The following is a 23,010-nucleotide window of genomic DNA, read 5'->3' as shown; positions in this document are numbered from 1 at the left end:
GCAGTGTTAGCAGTGACAGGAGGGGGAGGAGTTACAGGAGGCACAGCAGTGTCAGGAGGGACAGCAGTGTTAGGACAGACAGCAGTGTTAGCAGTGTCAGGAGGAGGAGTTACAGGAGGCACAGCAGTGTTAGGACAGACAGCAGTGTTAGCAGTGACAGGAGGGGGAGGAGTTACAGGAGGCACAGCAGTGCCGGAGGGACAGCAGTGTTAGGACAGACAGCAGTGTTAGCAGTGACAGGAGGAGGAGGAGTTGCAGGAGGCAGAGCAGTGTCAGGAGGGACAGCAGTGTTAGGACAGACAGCAGTGTTAGCAGTGACAGGAGGGGGAGGAGTTACAGGAGGCACAGCAGTGTCAGGAGGGACAGCAGTGTTAGGACAGACAGCAGTGTTAGCAGTGACAGGAGGAGGAGGAGTTACAGGAGGCACAGCAGTGTTAGGACAGACAGCAGTGTTAGCAGTGACAGGAGGGGGAGGAGTTACAGGAGGCACAGCAGTGTCAGGAGGGACAGCAGTGTTAGCAGCAGTAGGAGGCCTCTTACCTGGAACGCTGCAAACCACATCAGCCAGTCCAGTCGGTAGTGGTACGGGGTTATGACACACGGGCGACGGGTTAAATTCCCCGGTTTGCAGTTGAACTCATATTCCTCCCAGAGGGCTGTAGGGTCATTGGGATCGGGACTGGATGTGCCCTGGATGATCACCTCTGTCCTCTCCTTGGTAACACTGGGTATGAAATACAAAGAATTAAGATCCAGGCAGAGGACTACGTCTATGTTCATCCTGAGCAACCTGGTTCATGCAAATCTACCACCAAAAACTGACACCATTGTAGACAGAGGTCAGCAAATTGCTCTACACCCATCTACACTGCTCATCCTGAGCCCCCTGGTTCATGATTGTAGAATCAAAGTTCCCGACTGATGGCCTGTCATCCTAGGGGTAACAATCTTTAAGGGGCGGGGGGGGGGGGTCGCAGAGTATCTGCATAAAAACTCAGGAATAGGGGCGTCCAGGGTTGGCAATAGAAAACTCTTTGACCTTGGGGTCACAGGTGCAAGGCCACACTAAGGTCACATTCGGGATCAGACATGTATAGATAATTCGGGTGGTCTCTCTGGGAAGGGTTAAACGAATCGGTGGCCGAAATAATTAATGGGAAGTCCAAGATTGAGGAAAGGGTTAAGCCTGGCACGGCAGTGGCACGTGGTCCCCGGGGCCCGTCTAGCGCTGGTGTGTTCCCGCACGTTTCATATGTAGCAGTGCCGGGTGAGTTATGGCCGTGGCTGGCGGCCCAGCGCTAACAAACACTTTGTAAATCAGGGACACCAAATTAGTAATAAAAGTTGGGCTCCTACTGTGTGATTTCAGAGATGTCAGCCCTCGGCAGACCCCCGGATTCATTACCGGCTGAAGGCTGCTTTTTATTGGTTTACACAAGCTGAAATTACAAGAGGGTCTCGGGGCTGGCGGCGCCCACGCTGCTCCAACTCGCGCCTGAAACCAGAACCGGGAAACCGAGGAAGAAATCCTTTCCATGGTGGCTCCTGCGGGCGCCTAGACTTGGCTGACGGGCCCCATCCACTTACTGGGGTACATGTCATTCTATACAAGGAGCTATACAGAGGCCCTCCGCCCTTATATAACTACAACTCCCAGCATGCACTGATATCAAACCATATATAGGATCAAAGTCCTCAATATCCTCCTCCGTGTCTGATAGGGTCCTATGGAGAGAGAAAGGGCCCCAACTCCAGTGTTGTAAGTGCCATCTAGATACGAGAGACCCCGACCCCCCCAAAAAATTTTTTTGAAACTTTACAAAATTAGTTTCTCATCATTTTGAAATCTCTGCTTGCTGTCAATGAATAGACGTTGAACGCATCGGCCGTTCATTCTGTTTGCTACAGTGGGGCAGATTTACTTACCCGGTCCATTCGCGATCCAGCGGCGCGTTCTCTGCGCTGGATTCGGTTCTTCCAGCAATTCACTAAGGCAGTTCCTCTGACGTCCACCAGGTGTCGCTGCTGCGCTGAATGCACTGGAGTTCACCAAGCCGGGCCGAGTGAAGGTAAGCGCGTGTCCAGCAACACTTTTTTTTTGTAAAATGCAGCGGTTTTTCTGAATCCGTAGGGGTTTTGTACGGCCACGCCCCCTGATTTCTGTCGCGTGCATGCCAGCGCCGATGCGACACAATCCGATCACGTGTGCCAAAATCCCGGGGCAATACGGAAAAATTCGGGTAACACGTCGGGAAAGCGTGAATCGGGCCCTTAGGCTACATTCACACGATGTATGCCCGCCGGCGCTGCGGAGAGGAGCAGGGGATGAGAGGGGATGACATGTCCTATCTTTTCTCGGGCTACGGAGCGGTACGGTGCCGCACGTGTGCTGCACCATACCGCTCCCATACAGGGCTGTGAGCCCATAGAAGTGTATGGGGGACATATATCGGCCGTATATATGCCGGCCGTATATACGTCCCCCATACATGTGTGTGAATGTAGCCTTAGTAAATGACCCCCAGTGTAGCAGCGCAGTCCTTAGTAGATAGCACTGTCTGGACTGGATAACAGAGTAGAAAACCCTCAGCTGTGCAAAGTATTGGGTTTGTACTATAGGATTGGCCACACATAATCAGTGGGCACCCTTATCAATAGGAGGGACGTAGCACTTATTTATTACTGCGCCCCCTTGATTGGTCAGGCTGTGCAAGGAACTGCAGTGTGGTCCTCTTTAAGGGGCACCGCCGGGTGGTCTGGATATGAAAACTAAAAGGGGACCACAATAATCCGGATCCCAGAGGTCAGCCCCTACCATTACTTAGGAAAGCCCCTTTGGTTCTGGATTATCAGACGACTGTACACCCACCAATATTCCAGAATACACAGAATCAGTAACTGGATTTCATGGATTATGGAGAAGTGATGCAAAGTGCTGGATTAGAAGATGTTCCCGATTATCAGATGTTTATGTTCTGGAATTAGCGGATCTCTATGCGCCAAATTATCCAATTCCAGATTACATGTATGTGTGGGGTAAGGTAAGTGATTGGGGTTGTAGGTGCAGGGGTCTCGTATATGTAGCTATAGGTCTTCCAGTCCGCACTCTGCCTGTAGCGCCCCCCTCGCCCAGCTGCGGGTATTAACTACTGTAAGGCAGAGATGATTTTATGGTGATGGATTTTGCCAGAAGCTGTTTGTCTTGGCGCCGGCCCGGGTTTTGGATGAGATCCGTCCTCCTGGGCTCCGCACAAGACTCGGCCTCTGCCGTCCAAAAAAATCCCTTAACATGTGTTTACCTTCACTGCCGCCAGGAACATGAAATCCAGAATCAGATGGAAAAGGAAAATATAGGAAAAAAATCTGTATTTTCCATCGTATTACAGGACACCGGAGCCAGAATATCCTGATGGGAAGAGAGGGGGGGGGGGGGGGGGGGGGGCATGTAGGTAATGTAGAGCCCCGCACCCCAAAAATCCTAGTGTATACATCTCTATATAACACAATATTATGCTAGTGACCCAGCTCTCCCAGACACCCGTAATGACATGTCCTGGACTGTTAGACCTTACTAGGAACCAATTCACACTATTCAATCGAGATCTGCTGCAATACCGGACACAACCAGTGGAAAGCAGGGGCGCTGTTATGCGGAAATGCAGCCATGTTTTATGATCTTGGACATCCCCTTTATCACATGAGGTTTAGAGAAGCCCTTAAAGTCCGGGGTAGGACATGTAGCGAGGTCGTTTGACTTGCCATTCAGGAGAGCGGGGAAGATGGGTGACACGGCGTGTAGGAGCTGTGACAGAAAAGGGATATTCAGGAGTCTGGGAAAGCTGAGTCACAAACATGATAGAAATGAGTAATGGCGGCCGCACTGTTGCTTTCCTAGAAATGCATTTGCTTCACACATAATCATGGGTGCTGTGTAATACCACACTTCACCTATAGAGGACACTACAGGATGAATATGTGACCTCCTCTACCTGGATATATACTGTGCTGTCGCACGCAGCATGGCAATCATCAAAAGACCGTGGACCAGAAAGCTGTGTACTGGGATTATATTCCAGCATTGGTTCCATGTCCTCACACTGCTGTGCTCTTAGCTCTGTACACTGAGCTGCTCAGGATCACTCAGAGCAGAAGAGAGGGTTGGCTGCGCAGTTCACTGCAGAGAGATGGGAGCACAGCAGTGTGAGGACACACCCAGCATGTAAAAATCCATTGGGGTCTGGTAAAGCTGGAGCAGTAATGCCGGTACCTGCCGAAGGCGCCATACGTGTTGACGATCCGCAGGGGGTTGAAGGAAGCGTTCATGACTTGTCTGGCGCTCACCAGGTTCAGGACCACCGGGACACTGAGGTAGGCGATGAGGAGACCCAGAGATATGTGCAGCGTCTGGCGGATGTAGGACCCTGAGGAGGACATGGCAGTAATATGAATAAATTATAAGGAGAGACCCACCTGAACCCTCTGTAACAGACTGACACAATGGGGCAGATTTACTTACCCGGTCCGTTCGCGATCCAGCGGCGCGTTCTCTGCGGTGGATTCGGGTCCGACCGGGATTCATCAAGGTAGTTCCTCCGCTGTCCACCAGGTGGCGCTGCTGCGCTGAAAAGCATCTGAACGCACTCAAGTTCACCGAGCCGGACCAAGTGAAGGTAAGCGCGTCCCAAGCGTCACTTTTATTGTTTTAAATGCGGCGGTTTTTCCGAATGCGTCGGCTTTTTGCTTGGCCACGCCCCCTGATTTCCGTCGCGCGCCGATGCGCCACAATCCGATCGCATGCGGCAAAATCCCAGGGGAATACAGGGGAAATCGGCGCAAATCGGAAATATTCGGGTAACACGTCGGGAAAACGTGAATCGGGCGCTTAGTAATTGACCCCCATTGTACCAAACCACTAGGACAGGAGAGAGAGAGTAACGCTCTCCAGATCAACTGTGACCATTACATTACCCAGTCTTCTCTAATGTGAAGCCCCCCAGACACCCTATCAGAGTCACTTCTCTGACCACGTATCTTCCCATTCCCACATGCGTTTATTTCTCAGGCTGATAATGCATGAAGAAGCAGCGCCGCTAGATCCGCGAGCCTTCCATTCATGGGGATCCGATTATTGGGCAGACACACTCAATGGGTCAGACTGACACTGCTGTGAACCCTGTCAATAAAGGCTGTAAAGCTGCGCAAGAGAGGCTGCACTGGACCTTGAGGTCACGCCCATCGTGCACTAACATGCTGATTTGCATTTCAATAGAAATGAAGACAAAATTACTGTGGTGACTGTATAATTCTGAAAAAGAGCTCCCCCTTGTGGTGGCAGAAAGAAGCCAAAGTGTCATCATCTTTGTAAAAATAAATTTAAGTAGGGAACCGCTTCATACAAAAGAGGGGTCCTAATAATAAGATGTGACTATGGAACATATAGCACCCCCCTTTGGGTGTGGGTGAAGCACCTCAGTGCTCATATCCCTATCATTAGACGCCCACTCCTTGACTTACCGCAGCTTCTGGTCGGCCTCTCTCCAGGAGACATCCTCTGGAGTTTGGACACTTGGTGCTTTGCTGAGCCATCTTTGAAGCTAAACAGGAAGCTGAGACTGGCATCGTCGAAACAGGCGATACTTGGCACGATGGTCAGCCAGTTTAGGAAGCTGAGGTTACCGCTGAGGATCAGGAGCACCTAGTAAACGACAGGACGTGTTCCTGTTAGACTGTGGGCATGGAGAGGAAAAACCAGCATCCCACCCATTAAAGGGACATACTGGAAACTGGACTGTAAGAACATCTAGGGTTATGGCTGCCATCGGCACGGCACACTGGCTAAGGACTCCAGCTTTTTGATGGACTTCTATCCACCTCTAGTGGCTCTTAGTACTCGTCAACTACAGTGGAATCGCTTTGCCCGAGTTGGTTACATAAAAAGCCTTAACCAATGTTGATCTCAACATGGTCTTCAACATCAAAGGTGGCCATATTGGTTTGAAGACCAAATCAAAGATGGTTTTAGTTGATGATAACATGGTCCTCCTTGATACAGGTCTGACAGATTACATGGAGCCCAGAAGTTTAGAGGATCACAAACCAAGGAGGGGTGAAGGGATCTTGGAATATCTGTACGAGAAGGAGACTACCACCAGCGCTTCTCAAGAGGGCTAAGAGGTCAACGAAGACCGACCAATGCTTGTTATGACCATGGCCAAAATTTCAAAAGTTCCTTCCTGAACCCTGATCAGATTACGACAACAGTAAACCAGTCACATGCTTATATAGTAGATGATGACCCACATATGTACCCAAGGTACAACCAAACACTAGGGGCAAGAGGTACCTGGTGTCAGACTTATCGGGTTGTCTACTCTGAGTTGTTGACGCCCAACAATGTTGAATACGGAGTTGTAAAGTTAAAAATTGTTGATTTCAGCCAACTTTTCTGCAGTCCTCTACTTAAAGGGGTTTCCACAGATTTGGGGGGCTACTTTTGTACTCACCTCTCCAATTCCAGAGTAAGGTCTCCACTCTCCATCGTAGAGGAAATGACAAAGTCATGTACACTGAGCCAATCCCTGGCCTTGATGGTGAAGTCTGAAGGCACATGACCACCGAGGCCAAGGATTGGATAAGACATCACATGCCCAAAGTACATGACATCATCATGGAAGCCCCTCAGACCGGAGAGGGAACTGCAGGAATCCTCAGAAGAGATGATTATTTTTGCCTTTTTTATATTTTTATGCAAAAGTTAGGCGGGCCCCTGTAAAATCTGAATAACAGAAAACCCCTTTAAGTGTTAAAAGACCAATCAGGACACACAATGCTACTCCCCATGACAAGTCCGTGTCCTGTCTGACTGCACCAGCGGTTGGAAGTTGTCGCTGTGTTTCCATGGGTATAAGGCAACTTTTTTCCACTATGTATTTTTTTCAGGCCTATTATGTTGTAAAGTTTTTTTTTTCCCATTGGATCTGTACGCACGAGCCGCTGGCAGTGCCGGGGTTAACATCGAACGTGTTGACTATTAAAAGGGGTAATAAAAGTGAAAGAAAAAACAAAAGTTTGTTTCTTGCTCATGTCAAATTTCTCAAGATTAATCTTATTCCATCATTTGGGGCCAAAACAGACAAATTCTTTTCGGCGTGCCAGGGGCACTTGTGGGGCTCTGCTGTTTTATGGAGGGGCTTTCCTGGCTGGGATATGTCAGAGTCACAGCCATTAATCTGACACCATGCTTGTTCTGGGCTGGGCCGTGCACTTCTCCGAGTACGGGCTCCAGTCTGCTCCGCGGAGGGGAAGATCGCACTGATTCACAGGCTCCCACCCTACAAGTGGGTGGCGAGTCCTCTCAGCAGACACCTCGTAATTGCACCGCGGCCATTAACCCTTCAACAGCAGCATCTCTCATACAGTCATTAGTTTAATTAATCTGTCCACCTGCTCCGAAATCTACCATTAACATCAAGCATGACACTTACTCATAGATCCAGGCACTGTGACTGTGGTAATCTTCTTAAATTTCTTACCAATGGCCTCCTTCCTTCTAAAATCAACTTTTACAATTATGGTAATGAGCCTGAAGGGCTCTAGTGCACGTTACCAGAGCCCCTCTGTGTTGTAGCTTCACAGATGTTACACTGTCTCATCCTCCCCCTGCTCCCTAAGCACTGGGAACAAAACAGGAAGTGCTGAGAGAGCACAGAGGAAGGGGGAGAGCAGTAAGCCTGTGAAGCTACAGCACAGAGGGGTTGTGGTTACACCCCCATAAGCTCTTCTGGCTCATTAGCATGATTTTAAAAGTTGATTTTGATTGTATAAAAATCGGAATCCCTTTGCATTATAGGGGTAATCACATGTTATAATGTGAGGGTAAATTACTAGGATATTACTGACCCCTGGGAACCCCTCCAGAATAAGGGACCGAGGCTCCACTTAAAGGGAACCTGCCATCAGAAATTCACCTAATAAACCACTACCAGTCTATCATTCAAAGAATGGTTGTATAAAGTCATGGAGGCGGATAGATCAGTACTGAAGTCAAGCTCTCCTTGCCTGTGAATGCCACCTCCCCTGTGATTGACATCACGAAACAGACTTCAGGAGATCTGGTTAGTGACTTCTCTAGGTGTACAGGACCATCTATTACAGTGATGGGGGCACTAGGAGGTGAGGAGAGCTGGACTTCAGTGTGAAACTCTCCCCATTCTTGATTTTATATAACCAAATTACATCTCACTTCAGAGTAGATTCTCTTCAAGTTAATGGGAAGATAACGTTTTGCAGGGGTTAAGTGTGCACAAGACGACTCTGCTGCTGGATTTCCATTAGACAAAAATCTGCCGCAGATATGTCTTTCAGGTGACGTCCACCAAAAAAAAAACCTTATAGCCGGTCACTACAAGGGGCCGCATAGATTTTATAGATACTGAATGCAGAAAGTTCTCCGAAACCTTCTAATTTTGGTACAAAGATACAGAGTTGCTACCGTACTGTGTGCACAGTTCCTATGCAGATCCGTGCGTGTCTCCATGGTAACAGACTACAATCAGGCTTTGCGTAGTCTGACCACAGGGGACAATAAAGGTAAATAAGGATATGGAGCGAGTGAATAGGGGCAGCAATATGGGGTATACTGAAGCCCAGTACCTCCGTGGGACCACCACTGATCTGACTGTGATCGGGTCACCAGGATTAGAGATGTACATGAGACTAGACCGCCCCCTTTAGGTTTCCCTGGTGTTCCATTATTCTGTGTATCAGGCTCTGAATTGCAGTCCTTAAATTTTGGGAAACGCTCTCATTGGGCAGTATTCCATCAGTCATGAAGACTTAGGGCTTCTTTGTCATGCAGGACCCGGGGTTATTATTGGGGTCTGGACACACATAGGGGCCGGACCCGGTGACCTCATCCTCAGCCATATGTGATGTGTAAGTATAATGACTTGTGAAGGGGCAGGGAGCCCGCTGCGCTGATTGTGGAGACCTCTGACAAATTATGCAACTTGTTATGTGATTGCCCTCTCCTCCCCCGCCGAGGAAGAATTTAAAGTGAATCCACCCACGAAAAAACAATCGGGAAAGTGCAGGGTTATCCTCAGCATGGAGAATTTCTGCAAGTCAAAACTTAAAGGGAAAGTGTCAGCAGGTGTGACCCTGCAGACTGCAGCCAGTGTTATGTATTGTCCCTGGAGAGATGTGTAACCAGACCTTTCTGTATGTTGTTAGTAGCAGCAGGACTGTGATATATGGATTTGTATTCCAGGATTGGAGCTCTGGGGACATGTCCTTACACTGCTGTGCTCTCTGCAGCCAGTGTTTTGTATTGTCCCTGGAGAGATGTGTAATCAAACATTTGTATATGCTGTAAGTAGCTGCAGGACTGTGAAATATGGCTTTATATTTCAGACAGAATTAGTATATGAACAAACCCAAACTTTGGGTCCCGTGCGACCCAGACATTGCCAGATTGGTGACCATGCAGCCAATCCTGAAAAATGACACCCCTAGTTACTGTGATTGGCAAAGGGGACAACGCTGGCTGATCACAGCCACGGATGCACGGCCACCAATCCGGTAATATGTCCGGGTCGCAAGGGACAGGCCCGAACCCAAATATGCAGGGAGGGTTTGAGCACAGTAGTGTTCTAGTAATAATCTGTATGACTGCTGACAGGTTCCCTATAATTCTCTTGTAGCACTCCTACAGGTGAAACGAGGCATTACACTTAGTGGTTAGCATTACAGCCTTGCAGCGCTGGGGACCTGGGTTCAATTCCCAGGGTGAATATCTGCAAAGAGTTTCTATGTTCTCTCCATGTTTGCATGGGTTTCCTCTGGGTCCTCTGGTTTCCTCCCAGACTCCAAAACATACTGGTAGGTGATTAGATTGTGAGCCCCATTGGGGACAGGGACTGATCTGTGCAGCGCTGCATAATCTGTGGGCGCTATATACATTATATACTCGAGTATAAGCCTAGTTTTTCAGAACAAAAAATGTGCTAAAAAACCCAAACTCGGCTTATACTCGAGTCAAAAAAATAAATATATCTAAACTCACCTTTCCGGCGACCCCTGTATATCTTCTGTGCGATCTGTCCGGCAGCGGCGGCAGGCTATATGCACTGGGGCAGGGTCTGGCAGGCTATATACACTGGGGTAGGGTCTGGCAGGCTATATACACTGGGGCAGGGTCTGGCAGGCTATATACACTGGGGCAGGGTCTGGCAGGCTATATACACTGGGGCAGGGTCTGGCAGGCTATATACACTGGGGCAGGGTCTGGCAGGCTATATACACTGGGGCAGGGCCTGGCAGGCTATATACACTGGGGCAGGGTCTGGCAGGCTATATACACTGGGGCAGGGTCTGGCAGGCTATATACACTGGGGCAGGGTCTGGCAGGCTATATACACTGGGGCAGGGGCTGGCAGGCTATATACACTGGGGCAGGGGCTGGATGGCTATATACACTGGGACAGGGTCTGGCAGGCTATATACACTGGGGCAGGGTCTGGCAGGCTATATACACTGGGGCAGGGGCTGGCTGGCTATATACACTGGGGCAGGGTCTGGCAGGCTATATACACTGGGGCAGGGGCTGGCAGGCTATATACACTGGGGCAGGGGCTGGCTGGCTATATACACTGGGGCAGGGGCTGGCTGGCTATATACACTGGGACAGGGTCTGGCAGGCTATATACACTGGGGCAGGGGCTGGCAGGCTATATACACTGGGGCAGGGGCTGGCTGGCTATATACACTGGGGCAGGGTCTGGCAGGCTATATACACTGGGGCAGGGTCTGGCAGGCTATATACACTGGGGCAGGGTCTGGCAGGCTATATACACTGGGGCAGGGTCTGGCAGGCTATATACACTGGGGCAGGGTCTGGCAGGCTATATACACTGGGGCAGGGTCTGGCAGGCTATGTACACTGGGGCAGGGTCTGGCAGGCTATATACACTGGGGCAGGGTCTGGCAGGCTATATACACTGGGGCAGGGTCTGGCAGGCTATATACACTGGGGCAGGGTCTGGCAGGCTATATACACTGGGGCAGGGGCTGGCTGGCTATATACACTGGGGCAGGGGCTGGATGGCTATATACACTGGGACAGGGTCTGGCAGGCTATATACACTGGGGCAGGGGCTGGCAGGCTATATACACTGGGGCAGGGGCTGGCTGGCTATATACACTGGGGCAGGGTCTGGCAGGCTATATACACTGGGGCAGGGTCTGGCAGGCTATATACACTGGGGCAGGGTCTGGCAGGCTATATACACTGGGGCAGGGTCTGGCAGGCTATATACACTGGGGCAGGGTCTGGCAGGCTATGTACACTGGGGCAGGGTCTGGCAGGCTATGTACACTGGGGCAGGGTCTGGCAGGCTATATACACTGGGGCAGGGTCTGGCAGGCTATATACACTGGGGCAGGGCCTGGCAGGCTATATACACTGGGGCAGGGTCTGGCAGGCTATATACACTGGGGCAGGGTCTGGCAGGCTATATACACTGGGGCAGGGTCTGGCAGGCTATATACACTGGGGCAGGGGCTGGCAGGCTATATACACTGGGGCAGGGTCTGGCAGGCTATATACACTGGGACAAGGGCTGGCAGGCTATATACACTGGGGCAGGGTCTGGCAGGCTATATACACTGGGGCAGGGTCTGGCAGGCTATATACACTGGGGCAGGGTCTGGCAGGCTATATACACTGGGGCAGGGTCTGGCAGGCTACATACACTGGGGCAGGGTCTGGCAGGCTACATACACTGGGACAAGGGCTGGCAGGCTACATACACTGGGGCAGGGGCTGGCAGGCTACATACACTGGGGCAGGGTCTGGCAGGCTACATACACTGGGGCAGGGTCTGGCAGGCTATATACACTGGGGCAGGGTCTGGCAGGCTATATACACTGGGGCAGGGGCTGGCAGGCTATATACACTGGGGCAGGGGCTGGCAGGCTACATACACTGGGGCAGGGTCTGGCAGGCTATATACACTGGGGCAGGGTCTGGCAGGCTATATACACTGGGGCAGGGTCTGGCAGGCTATATACACTGGGGCAGGGTCTGGCAGGCTATATACACTGGGGCAGGGGCTGGCAGGCTATATACACTGGGGCAGGGTCTGGCAGGCTATATACACTGGGGCAGGGCCTGGCAGGCTATATACACTGGGGCAGGGGCTGGCTGGCTATATACACTGGGGCAGGGTCTGGCAGGCTATATACACTGGGGCAGGGGCTGGCAGGCTATATACACTGGGGCAGGGGCTGGCTGGCTATATACACTGGGGCAGGGGCTGGCTGGCTATATACACTGGGACAGGGTCTGGCAGGCTATATACACTGGGGCAGGGGCTGGCAGGCTATATACACTGGGGCAGGGGCTGGCAGGCTATATACACTGGGGCAGGGTCTGGCAGGCTATATACACTGGGGCAGGGGCTGGCAGGCTATATACACTGGGGCAGGGTCTGGCAGGCTATATACACTGGGGCAGGGCCTGGCAGGCTATATACACTGGGGCAGGGGCTGGCTGGCTATATACACTGGGGCAGGGGCTGGCAGGCTATATACACTGGGGCAGGGGCTGGCAGGCTATATACACTGGGGCAGGGGCTGGCTGGCTATATACACTGGGACAGGGTCTGGCAGGCTATATACACTGGGGCAGGGGCTGGCAGGCTATATACACTGGGGCAGGGGCTGGCTGGCTATATACACTGGGGCAGGGTCTGGCAGGCTATATACACTGGGGCAGGGTCTGGCAGGCTATATACACTGGGGCAGGGTCTGGCAGGCTATATACACTGGGGCAGGGTCTGGCAGGCTATATACACTGGGGCAGGGTCTGGCAGGCTATATACACTGGGGCAGGGTCTGGCAGGCTATGTACACTGGGGCAGGGTCTGGCAGGCTATATACACTGGGGCAGGGTCTGGCAGGCTATATACACTGGGGCAGGGTCTGGCAGGCTATATACACTGGGGCAGGGTCTGGCAGGCTATATACACTGGGGCAGGGGCTGGCTGGCTATATACACTGGGGCAGGGGCTGGATGGCTATATACACTGGGGCAGGGGCTGGCAGGCTATATACACTGGGGCAGGGGCTGGCTGGCTATATACACTGGGGCAGGGTCTGGCAGGCTATGTACACTGGGGCAGGGTCTGGCAGGCTATGTACACTGGGGCAGGGGCTGGCTGGCTATATACACTGGGGCAGGGTCTGGCAGGCTATGTACACTGGGGCAGGGTCTGGCAGGCTATATACACTGGGGCAGGGCCTGGCAGGCTATATACACTGGGGCAGGGGCTGGCAGGCTATATACACTGGGGCAGGGGCTGGCTGGCTATATACACTGGGGCAGGGTCTGGCAGGCTATATACACTGGGGCAGGGTCTGGCAGGCTATATACACTGGGGCAGGGTCTGGCAGGCTATATACACTGGGGCAGGGTCTGGCAGGCTATATACACTGGGGCAGGGTCTGGCAGGCTATATACACTGGGGCAGGGTCTGGCAGGCTATGTACACTGGGGCAGGGTCTGGCAGGCTATATACACTGGGGCAGGGTCTGGCAGGCTATATACACTGGGGCAGGGCCTGGCAGGCTATATACACTGGGGCAGGGTCTGGCAGGCTATATACACTGGGGCAGGGTCTGGCAGGCTATATACACTGGGGCAGGGTCTGGCAGGCTATATACACTGGGGCAGGGGCTGGCAGGCTATATACACTGGGGCAGGGTCTGGCAGGCTATATACACTGGGACAAGGGCTGGCAGGCTATATACACTGGGGCAGGGTCTGGCAGGCTATATACACTGGGGCAGGGTCTGGCAGGCTATATACACTGGGGCAGGGTCTGGCAGGCTATATACACTGGGGCAGGGTCTGGCAGGCTATATACACTGGGGCAGGGTCTGGCAGGCTACATACACTGGGACAAGGGCTGGCAGGCTACATACACTGGGGCAGGGGCTGGCAGGCTACATACACTGGGGCAGGGTCTGGCAGGCTACATACACTGGGGCAGGGTCTGGCAGGCTATATACACTGGGGCAGGGTCTGGCAGGCTATATACACTGGGGCAGGGGCTGGCAGGCTATATACACTGGGGCAGGGGCTGGCAGGCTACATACACTGGGGCAGGGTCTGGCAGGCTATATACACTGGGGCAGGGTCTGGCAGGCTATATACACTGGGGCAGGGTCTGGCAGGCTATATACTATGGGGCAGGGTCTGGCAGGCTATAAACTATGGGGAAGGGTCTGGCAGGCTATATACTGGGGAGGCTGTGACCAATGCATTTCCCACCATCGGCTTATACTCGAGTCAATAGGTTTTTCCAGTATTTTGTGGTAAAATTAGGGGCCTCGGCTTATACTCGGGTCGGCTTATACTCAAGTATATACGTACATAAAGGAATTATTATTATTATTACACAGGTCATTAGGGGACTTACTTTTTGGAACTGGCCCTCAGGACTGAGCTGTGGAGGGTGGACAAATGTGCTGTGCTCTTAAAGGGGTTGTTCAAAATTTCCGAATAGCAAATAAAGTTCTACGCCAGCCGTGCCTTTAAATACAAATCTGCCTAATTACATCTAAGTCATTGCCCCCCCATCACTAGTGACACAGGGCACGGCCCTAAATCGCAGGTACCTAAATCACCCCACAGCCGTAATGAATTAATGACTGGTCCCCGTGCAGAAGAACAATCACCCCCATCATATTCCAGGACCCGTGCCCCTTCCAGCTGAAATAGCAAGGGAAAAAAATTCAATATGTTGCTCCATAAAAGGAAACAGAAGCCATAAAGCGTCTGAAACACTGACGCCCCTGATGGAGGACGTGCCGCCTCATTTCCAGACTGAGACCCCATAACGAGCATTTCCTCTCCCTGCTCGTACTCCGCCATTAATGGGGTAACATGGCGGGGGGCCGGCAATCAGCCCGACGTCTAATACAACCTGACTGATATATGGGGACGGTTCTGCACCATAAACAGCAGCAGCGGGGGAGGCAGAGGATAGCTATGAGAAGGGTGGGGGGGTAACGCTGCGCCCCCTTCCATGTTTTCCCTGCACATCAAATGGATTTATATTCCAGGATTGTAGCATCACCAAGTGCAATCCTAACACTGCTGTGCTCCTAGGTCTGTGCAATACACAGCTCCACAGCAACCCTGTCCCACTGATATTAAAAGCCTCACTCAGAGGGGAGGGGCTATGAAGCACAGCAGTGTGGGGAAACTGGGAGCATGACCTCACACTGCTGTGCACTGTGCTCTCTGCAAACAGTGTTAGATATTGGCCCTAGAGAGATGTGTAATAATTACTTTGTATACATTGTTAGTAGCAGAAGGATTGGGAAATATGGATTTACAGTATATTTCAAGACTCTAGCGCTGAGGGGGGGAGGGGTGTCCTCACACTGCTGTGCCCTGCTCAGTGCACCAGCCCCTCTTCTTTTAGTTAAAGCTGTGGTAATCTTTTGGTTGAATACTACAGAAGGCACGAAGAGAGGATAAGAGCACAGAAGTGTGAGACCACTTACATCCATATATCACAGTCCTGTTGCTACTAACAACACACAGAGGTCTGATTACACATCTCTCCAGGTGGTATAGCACCTAACACAATCATCAGAGGGCACAGCAGTGTGAGGACACGCTTCCAGAAGCTACAATCCTGGAATTAAAATCCATATTTCACAGTCCTGCTGCTACTATTAACACCGGAATGATTACACGCCTCTCCAGGTACATCACCTAAAATCTTTTGCAGTGGGCACAGAGCACAGCAGTGTAAGGGCATGCTACCAAAAGATACAATCCTAGAATATAAATCCACATATCACAGTCCTGCTGCTACTAACAACATACACAATGGTGATTACACATCTCTCCAGGGCCATGCCCAACAGTGGCTATGGAGCTGTATGGTCAGTGCTGATGACAGGTTCCCTTACCTTTCAGTTTTATGGGACTGGCACTCCAGCAGTTCCCTTGGCCTATCCTTGGCTGGCGATAAGACACTTATTCTTGAATTTGTCTTCTTTGAATTTTTCTTCACATCTTGAATTTGTCATCAAATCCTATAGGGGTTGTCACACATATGGCTTCTTCTTCCCTATCCTATAGATTGTGACTGGTTCTGCATCTCAACTCCACTGAAGTGACTAAAGCCTTAGCTGCAGTACCACACACAACCTGTGGCTAGGTGTGGCGCTGTTTTTCCAAAGATGGAAAGAACAGGACAAGGACAGTCAGATAAATGCGCTTCCCGTCTGTCTTCTATCTTAAAACCTGGAGCTCATTTACATATCTGTTGGATAAATAATAATTGTCCGTCCTCATAAATCCTGGGAGTAGTGATGTAATGATGATGGACTGCGTGGCTGGTCAGACATCATCACAGAACATTGCGGAGCCTCCTCTATGAGGTGAGATACAAGAGGGGGCTGACGCGCTTTGATCCTGTAATGAAAGACTGATCGGCAGTCCCGGGATGGGGTACAGATCTGTCGTCACGTATCCGTCATGTCACCATCTTCAGGTGCAGGCGGATTTATGTCCGGCTCAGGAATGTGATGAGCCAGACTTTGGCTCTTATTTTTGGTTTCATCTTAAAGGGGTTCGCCACTTTGGACAATCCCTATGTGTTAGGAGGAGGATAAAGTGTCCCTCTGCAGAACGCTATGATCTGAGAGAGAACAGTTTGACTTCCCTGCAGCTCCTCCGCAGGTGAAATGAAGTATTACACTGTGTCCATTCTATGTAATGCAGGACACGTCAGGTCCTCCAGAGATAGAAGACACTTTCCACCCTGAAGACCATAACCTCATAATGGAAGAAAGTGTCTGGTCTCCCAGAGGGCATGTAATACACAATAATTCATTGTCTCCCCTTCCTAGTTCTACAATGCGCCGGATCCGGTGCCGATTTCCTCCTCGTGGCTGTGGGTATCCATGATGAAGGCTTGAGCCCCTGCCCATCTTCTAGTTACACCTTCAGTTCGCCCTCTTGGCCGCTCCCCCAGTGGCGATCCATTAGATGCTACATTTATCCAACATGACTGTGCCCAATTGGTGACTACCTCAAGGTTCATGACCTACAACTGGTCACACTTTCGGCATCCCCTGTTGGTTCAGCGTCCTGAACAGTGAAAGGTCTAATGATTCACATTCTGGAATGTAACGTCTTGATGTAATAAATAAGATGGTTACATCTTCAGATTTTCGAATTACTTCCTTAACTCTGAGTTAACACTTTCAGCACTCCATGTTGGTTCAGTGTCTTGAAAAGAGTAGGCTCTAATACTTCACATTCTGGAAAGTAAGGTCCAAATGTAATCAACTAGATGGTAGCGTCTACAGATTTCTAATGACTATTTGAACTCCGAGATTACCCTTCCAGCACTCCCTGTTGGTTCAGGGTCTTAAAAAAAGAGCAAGTTCTAATACTTCACATTCTGGAAGGTTAAGGTCCTAATGTAATCGACTAGATGGTAACATCTTTAGATATGCAATTACATTAATACAGCTCTGAATTCTCACTTTCTGCATCCCCTGCTAGTTGATATGGTCCTTAAGGTGACGTTTTTGCTCTGAGTTCACAATCTTAGTATCCCCTACCACTTCAGTGTTTTGACAGCGTATGATCAAATAATCTACATTGTGGAAGGCAAAGTCATAAAGTTGGTGATAAATTTGATTGTACCATTTTTAGACTTTCCTTTAAGCTAATAATAATAATAATACTTATAAGCTCTGTGTTACCATTTCTAGTATCCCCTGCTGTTTCAGGGTCTTGTGTCGAGCAAGTGTATCACATTCAAATTCCGAAAGGTGACATCTTAGTGTAATAAACAAGAATGATCCTCCTTATGATTATGGAACGGATATATATCCTCACGCCTGAGGAATAAGGTATGAAGGCAGCTGCTGCATGGCATCTCCAGACCAGAGATCACTGTTTGGTTTCACCATCTTCTGGGTCACAAGGCGCCTCCATTCACTTATATGAGTAAAGGAATTGTTGGCAATATGGGTCGTGACTTTCAACCCTAAAAGTCCCCAAGCCTTAGTTAGAATTAGCTCTGAGTTCACAGTTCCAGAATCCCCTGCTGGTACAGTGTCTTCTGCAGACAAAGCTCTTATAATTCATGTTTTAGTAGGAAATATTAGTTATTTGATGTAAAATAGAACTTGTCCTGTGCAATTGTAGTGCAAACATTACATTACCCCAGTGATGGTGGCAGTACTCCCACAAGAAATTACATTGTTCTCAAAGATGGACACTATTCTATGGCATGTGATACCCTTTACCCTCTGTGAGAGATTATTCAGGGCTACAATGAGGGCCTCAGGCATGGTAAGGGTCTACACCCAAGATAGGAAGGTGCTGGTACCTGCCTGGCTCTACTTATTAAGGTCGGCATTAATCAGAGTAATTGGGTAGGTACTCTGCGGTTATAAAACCATGGCATGTCTAATGAGGGAGCGCCTTATACAAGGAGCGCAGGGTTTTTAATCTAATAATGTCAGTTTTATGGATTATGACTGGAGTTTTATGGAGTGTGATATGAAATGCCGGGGATTCATTGCTCTCCCTGGATTAATTTGGTAAAGCAGTTTTTCCTGGTTCTAGGCCCGAAAACAATTATTTCTTGTGTATGTCCCTTTCCCGTCACTGTACACAGATCCCCCGCTAGGAAACTGCAAATTACTAAACATAAACATCTTCACAGGAGAAGTGATGAGAGAACAGACATCTACAGGTATCAGAGAGGAACCGAGTCACCAGGGAGGTCAGATGTGCAATCCCATCATCTCCTCTTATGTATGTACATGTCCTGTCCCCCAGGTGTCAGCGTGTCCCTGTCCCCCAAGTGTCAGCGTGTCCCTGTCCTGTCCCCCAAGTGTCAGCGTGTCCCTGCCCTGTCCCCCAAGTGTCAGCGTGTCCCTGTCCTGCCCCCCCAAGTGTCAGCGTGTCCCTGTCCTGCCCCCCAAGTGTCAGCGTGTCCCTGTCCTGTCCCCCGAGTGTCAGCGTGTCCCTGTCCTGTCCCCCGAGTGTCAGCGTGTCCCTGTCCTGTCCCCCAAGTGTCAGCGTGTCCCTGCCCTGTCCCCCAAGTGTCAGCGTGTCCCTGTCCTGCCCCCCCAAGTGTCAGCGTGTCCCTGTCCTGTCTCCCAAGTGTCAGCGTGTCCCTGTCCTGCCCCCCAAGTGTCAGCGTGTCCCTGTCCTGCCCCCCAAGTGTCAGCGTGTCCCTGTCCTGCCCCCCAAGTGTCAGCGTGTCCCTGTCCTGCCCCCCCAAGTGTCAGCGTGTCCCTGTCCTGTCCCCCCAAGTGTCAGCGTGTCCCTGTCCTGTCCCCCCAAGTGTCAGCGTGTCCCTGTCCTGTCCCCCCAAGTGTCAGCGTGTCCCTGTCCTGTCCCCCCAAGTGTCAGCGTGTCCCAGTGCTGTACCCCCAAGTGTCAGCGTGTCCCTGTCCTGTACCCCCCAAGTGTCAGCGTGTCCCTGTCCTGTCCCCCCAAGTGTCAGCGTGTCCCTGTCCTGTCCCCCCAAGTGTCAGCGTGTCCCAGTGCTGTACCCCCAAGTGTCAGCGTGTCCCTGTCCTGTACCCCCCAAGTGTCAGCGTGTCCCTGTCCTGTCCCCCAGGTGTCAGCGTGTCCCTGTCCTGTCCCCCGAGTGTCAGCGTGTCCCTGTCCTGTCCCCCAAGTGTCAGCGTGTCCCTGCCCTGTCCCCCAAGTGTCAGCGTGTCCCTGCCCTGTCCCCCAAGTGTCAGCGTGTCCCTGTCCTGCCCCCCAAGTGTCAGCGTGTCCCTGTCCTGTCCCCCGAGTGTCAGCGTGTCCCTGTCCTGTCCCCCGAGTGTCAGCGTGTCCCTGTCCTGTCCCCCGAGTGTCAGCGTGTCCCTGTCCTGTCCCCCGAGTGTCAGCGTGTCCCTGTCCTGTCCCCCAAGTGTCAGCGTGTCCCTGCCCTGTCCCCCAAGTGTCAGCGTGTCCCTGTCCTGTCTCCCAAGTGTCAGCGTGTCCCTGTCCTGCCCCCCAAGTGTCAGCGTGTCCCTGTCCTGCCCCCCAAGTGTCAGCGTGTCCCTGTCCTGCCCCCCAAGTGTCAGCGTGTCCCTGTCCTGCCCCCCCAAGTGTCAGCGTGTCCCTGTCCTGTCCCCCCAAGTGTCAGCGTGTCCCTGTCCTGTCCCCCCAAGTGTCAGCGTGTCCCTGTCCTGTCCCCCCAAGTGTCAGCGTGTCCCTGTCCTGTCCCCCCAAGTGTCAGCGTGTCCCTGTCCTGTCCCCCCAAGTGTCAGCGTGTCCCTGTCCTGTCCCCCCAAGTGTCAGCGTGTCCCTGTCCTGTCCCCCCAAGTGTCAGCGTGTCCCAGTGCTGTACCCCCAAGTGTCAGCGTGTCCCTGTCCTGTACCCCCCAAGTGTCAGCGTGTCCCTGTCCTGTCCCCCCAAGTGTCAGCGTGTCCCTGTCCTGTCCCCCCAAGTGTCAGCGTGTCCCAGTGCTGTACCCCCAAGTGTCAGCGTGTCCCTGTCCTGTACCCCCCAAGTGTCAGCGTGTCCCTGTCCTGTCCCCCCAAGTGTCAGCGTGTCCCTGTCCTGTCCCCCCAAGTGTCAGCGTGTCCCAGTGCTGTACCCCCAAGTGTCAGCATGTCCCTGTCCTGTACCCCCCAAGTGTCAGCGTGTCCCTGTCCTGTCCCCCAGGTGTCAGCGTGTCCCTGTCCTGTCCCCCGAGTGTCAGCGTGTCCCTGTCCTGTCCCCCAAGTGTCAGCGTGTCCCTGCCCTGTCCCCCAAGTGTCAGCGTGTCCCTGTCCTGCCCCCCCAAGTGTCAGCGTGTCCCTGTCCTGCCCCCCAAGTGTCAGCGTGTCCCTGTCCTGTCCCCCGAGTGTCAACGTGTCCCTGTCCTGTCCCCCGAGTGTCAGCGTGTCCCTGTCCTGTCCCCCGAGTGTCAGCGTGTCCCTGTCCTGTCCCCCGAGTGTCAGCGTGTCCCTGTCCTGTCCCCCAAGTGTCAGCGTGTCCCTGCCCTGTCCCCCAAGTGTCAGCGTGTCCCTGTCCTGCCCCCCCAAGTGTCAGCGTGTCCCTGTCCTGTCTCCCAAGTGTCAGCGTGTCCCTGTCCTGCCCCCCAAGTGTCAGCGTGTCCCTGTCCTGCCCCCCAAGTGTCAGCGTGTCCCTGTCCTGCCCCCCAAGTGTCAGCGTGTCCCTGTCCTGCCCCCCCAAGTGTCAGCGTGTCCCTGTCCTGTCCCCCCAAGTGTCAGCGTGTCCCTGTCCTGTCCCCCCAAGTGTCAGCGTGTCCCTGTCCTGTCCCCCCAAGTGTCAGCGTGTCCCTGTCCTGTCCCCCCAAGTGTCAGCGTGTCCCTGTCCTGTCCCCCCAAGTGTCAGCGTGTCCCTGTCCTGTCCCCCCAAGTGTCAGCGTGTCCCTGTCCTGTCCCCCCAAGTGTCAGCGTGTCCCAGTGCTGTACCCCCAAGTGTCAGCGTGTCCCTGTCCTGTACCCCCCAAGTGTCAGCGTGTCCCTGTCCTGTCCCCCCAAGTGTCAGCGTGTCCCTGTCCTGTCCCCCCAAGTGTCAGCGTGTCCCAGTGCTGTACCCCCAAGTGTCAGCGTGTCCCTGTCCTGTACCCCCCAAGTGTCAGCGTGTCCCTGTCCTGTCCCCCCAAGTGTCAGCGTGTCCCTGTCCTGTCCCCCCAAGTGTCAGCGTGTCCCAGTGCTGTACCCCCAAGTGTCAGCATGTCCCTGTCCTGTACCCCCCAAGTGTCAGCGTGTCCCTGTCCTGTCCCCCAGGTGTCAGCGTGTCCCTGTCCTGTCCCCCGAGTGTCAGCGTGTCCCTGTCCTGTCCCCCAAGTGTCAGCGTGTCCCTGCCCTGTCCCCCAAGTGTCAGCGTGTCCCTGTCCTGCCCCCCCAAGTGTCAGCGTGTCCCTGTCCTGCCCCCCAAGTGTCAGCGTGTCCCTGTCCTGTCCCCCGAGTGTCAACGTGTCCCTGTCCTGTCCCCCGAGTGTCAGCGTGTCCCTGTCCTGTCCCCCGAGTGTCAGCGTGTCCCTGTCCTGTCCCCCGAGTGTCAGCGTGTCCCTGTCCTGTCCCCCAAGTGTCAGCGTGTCCCTGCCCTGTCCCCCAAGTGTCAGCGTGTCCCTGTCCTGCCCCCCCAAGTGTCAGCGTGTCCCTGTCCTGTCTCCCAAGTGTCAGCGTGTCCCTGTCCTGCCCCCCAAGTGTCAGCGTGTCCCTGTCCTGCCCCCCAAGTGTCAGCGTGTCCCTGTCCTGCCCCCCAAGTGTCAGCGTGTCCCTGTCCTGCCCCCCCAAGTGTCAGCGTGTCCCTGTCCTGTCCCCCCAAGTGTCAGCGTGTCCCTGTCCTGTCCCCCCAAGTGTCAGCGTGTCCCTGTCCTGTCCCCCCAAGTGTCAGCGTGTCCCTGTCCTGTCCCCCCAAGTGTCAGCGTGTCCCTGTCCTGTCCCCCCAAGTGTCAGCGTGTCCCTGTCCTGTCCCCCCAAGTGTCAGCGTGTCCCTGTCCTGTCCCCCCAAGTGTCAGCGTGTCCCAGTGCTGTACCCCCAAGTGTCAGCGTGTCCCTGTCCTGTACCCCCCAAGTGTCAGCGTGTCCCTGTCCTGTCCCCCCAAGTGTCAGCGTGTCCCTGTCCTGTCCCCCCAAGTGTCAGCGTGTCCCAGTGCTGTACCCCCAAGTGTCAGCGTGTCCCTGTCCTGTACCCCCCAAGTGTCAGCGTGTCCCTGTCCTGTCCCCCAGGTGTCAGCATCTCTAGTAACCTAGGTAGATATGTAGGTAGATGAAACCAATGGCTTTTCCATACATCCAGTGAGTATCTACAGTTCCATGGGAAGTGTATCGTCTGGGTCTGTCTGATTATATGTACATGATCGCTCGGTGAGTAAGAGCTCCTAATGGCTGAAGACACACAGCGAGTTTATCATCTGGTTTAGATTTGAGAAAACAACCAAATATTTTTATCTCCCAAAATTATAGCAAAAATATAAAATGACAGTCAGCAGGAACATGTAATA

At 52.6% G+C, this 23,010-nt stretch overlaps 1 protein-coding gene across 2 annotated transcripts in view; it reads right to left on the bottom strand.

Annotated features, from left to right (window-relative positions):
- Positions 1-23,010, bottom strand: part of LMF1 (lipase maturation factor 1) — a 299,716-nt gene that overhangs the window by 23,800 nt on the left and 252,906 nt on the right. For both annotated transcript variants that reach the window (XM_072119946.1, XM_072119948.1), the window contains 3 exons: positions 5,515-5,695; positions 4,268-4,421; positions 541-724 (listed from right to left, as the gene is read on the bottom strand). In XM_072119946.1, coding sequence (XP_071976047.1) covers positions 541-724; positions 4,268-4,421; positions 5,515-5,695 — 519 coding nt within the window. The remainder of the gene's footprint in view (positions 1-540; positions 725-4,267; positions 4,422-5,514; positions 5,696-23,010) is intronic.

Source organism: Engystomops pustulosus, chromosome 8, assembly GCF_040894005.1.
Source record: "Engystomops pustulosus chromosome 8, aEngPut4.maternal, whole genome shotgun sequence".
Taxonomy (NCBI): Eukaryota; Metazoa; Chordata; class Amphibia; order Anura; family Leptodactylidae; genus Engystomops; species Engystomops pustulosus.
Note: the sequence above shows the minus strand (reverse complement) of the source record. Positions and strands in the feature narration are given on the sequence as shown.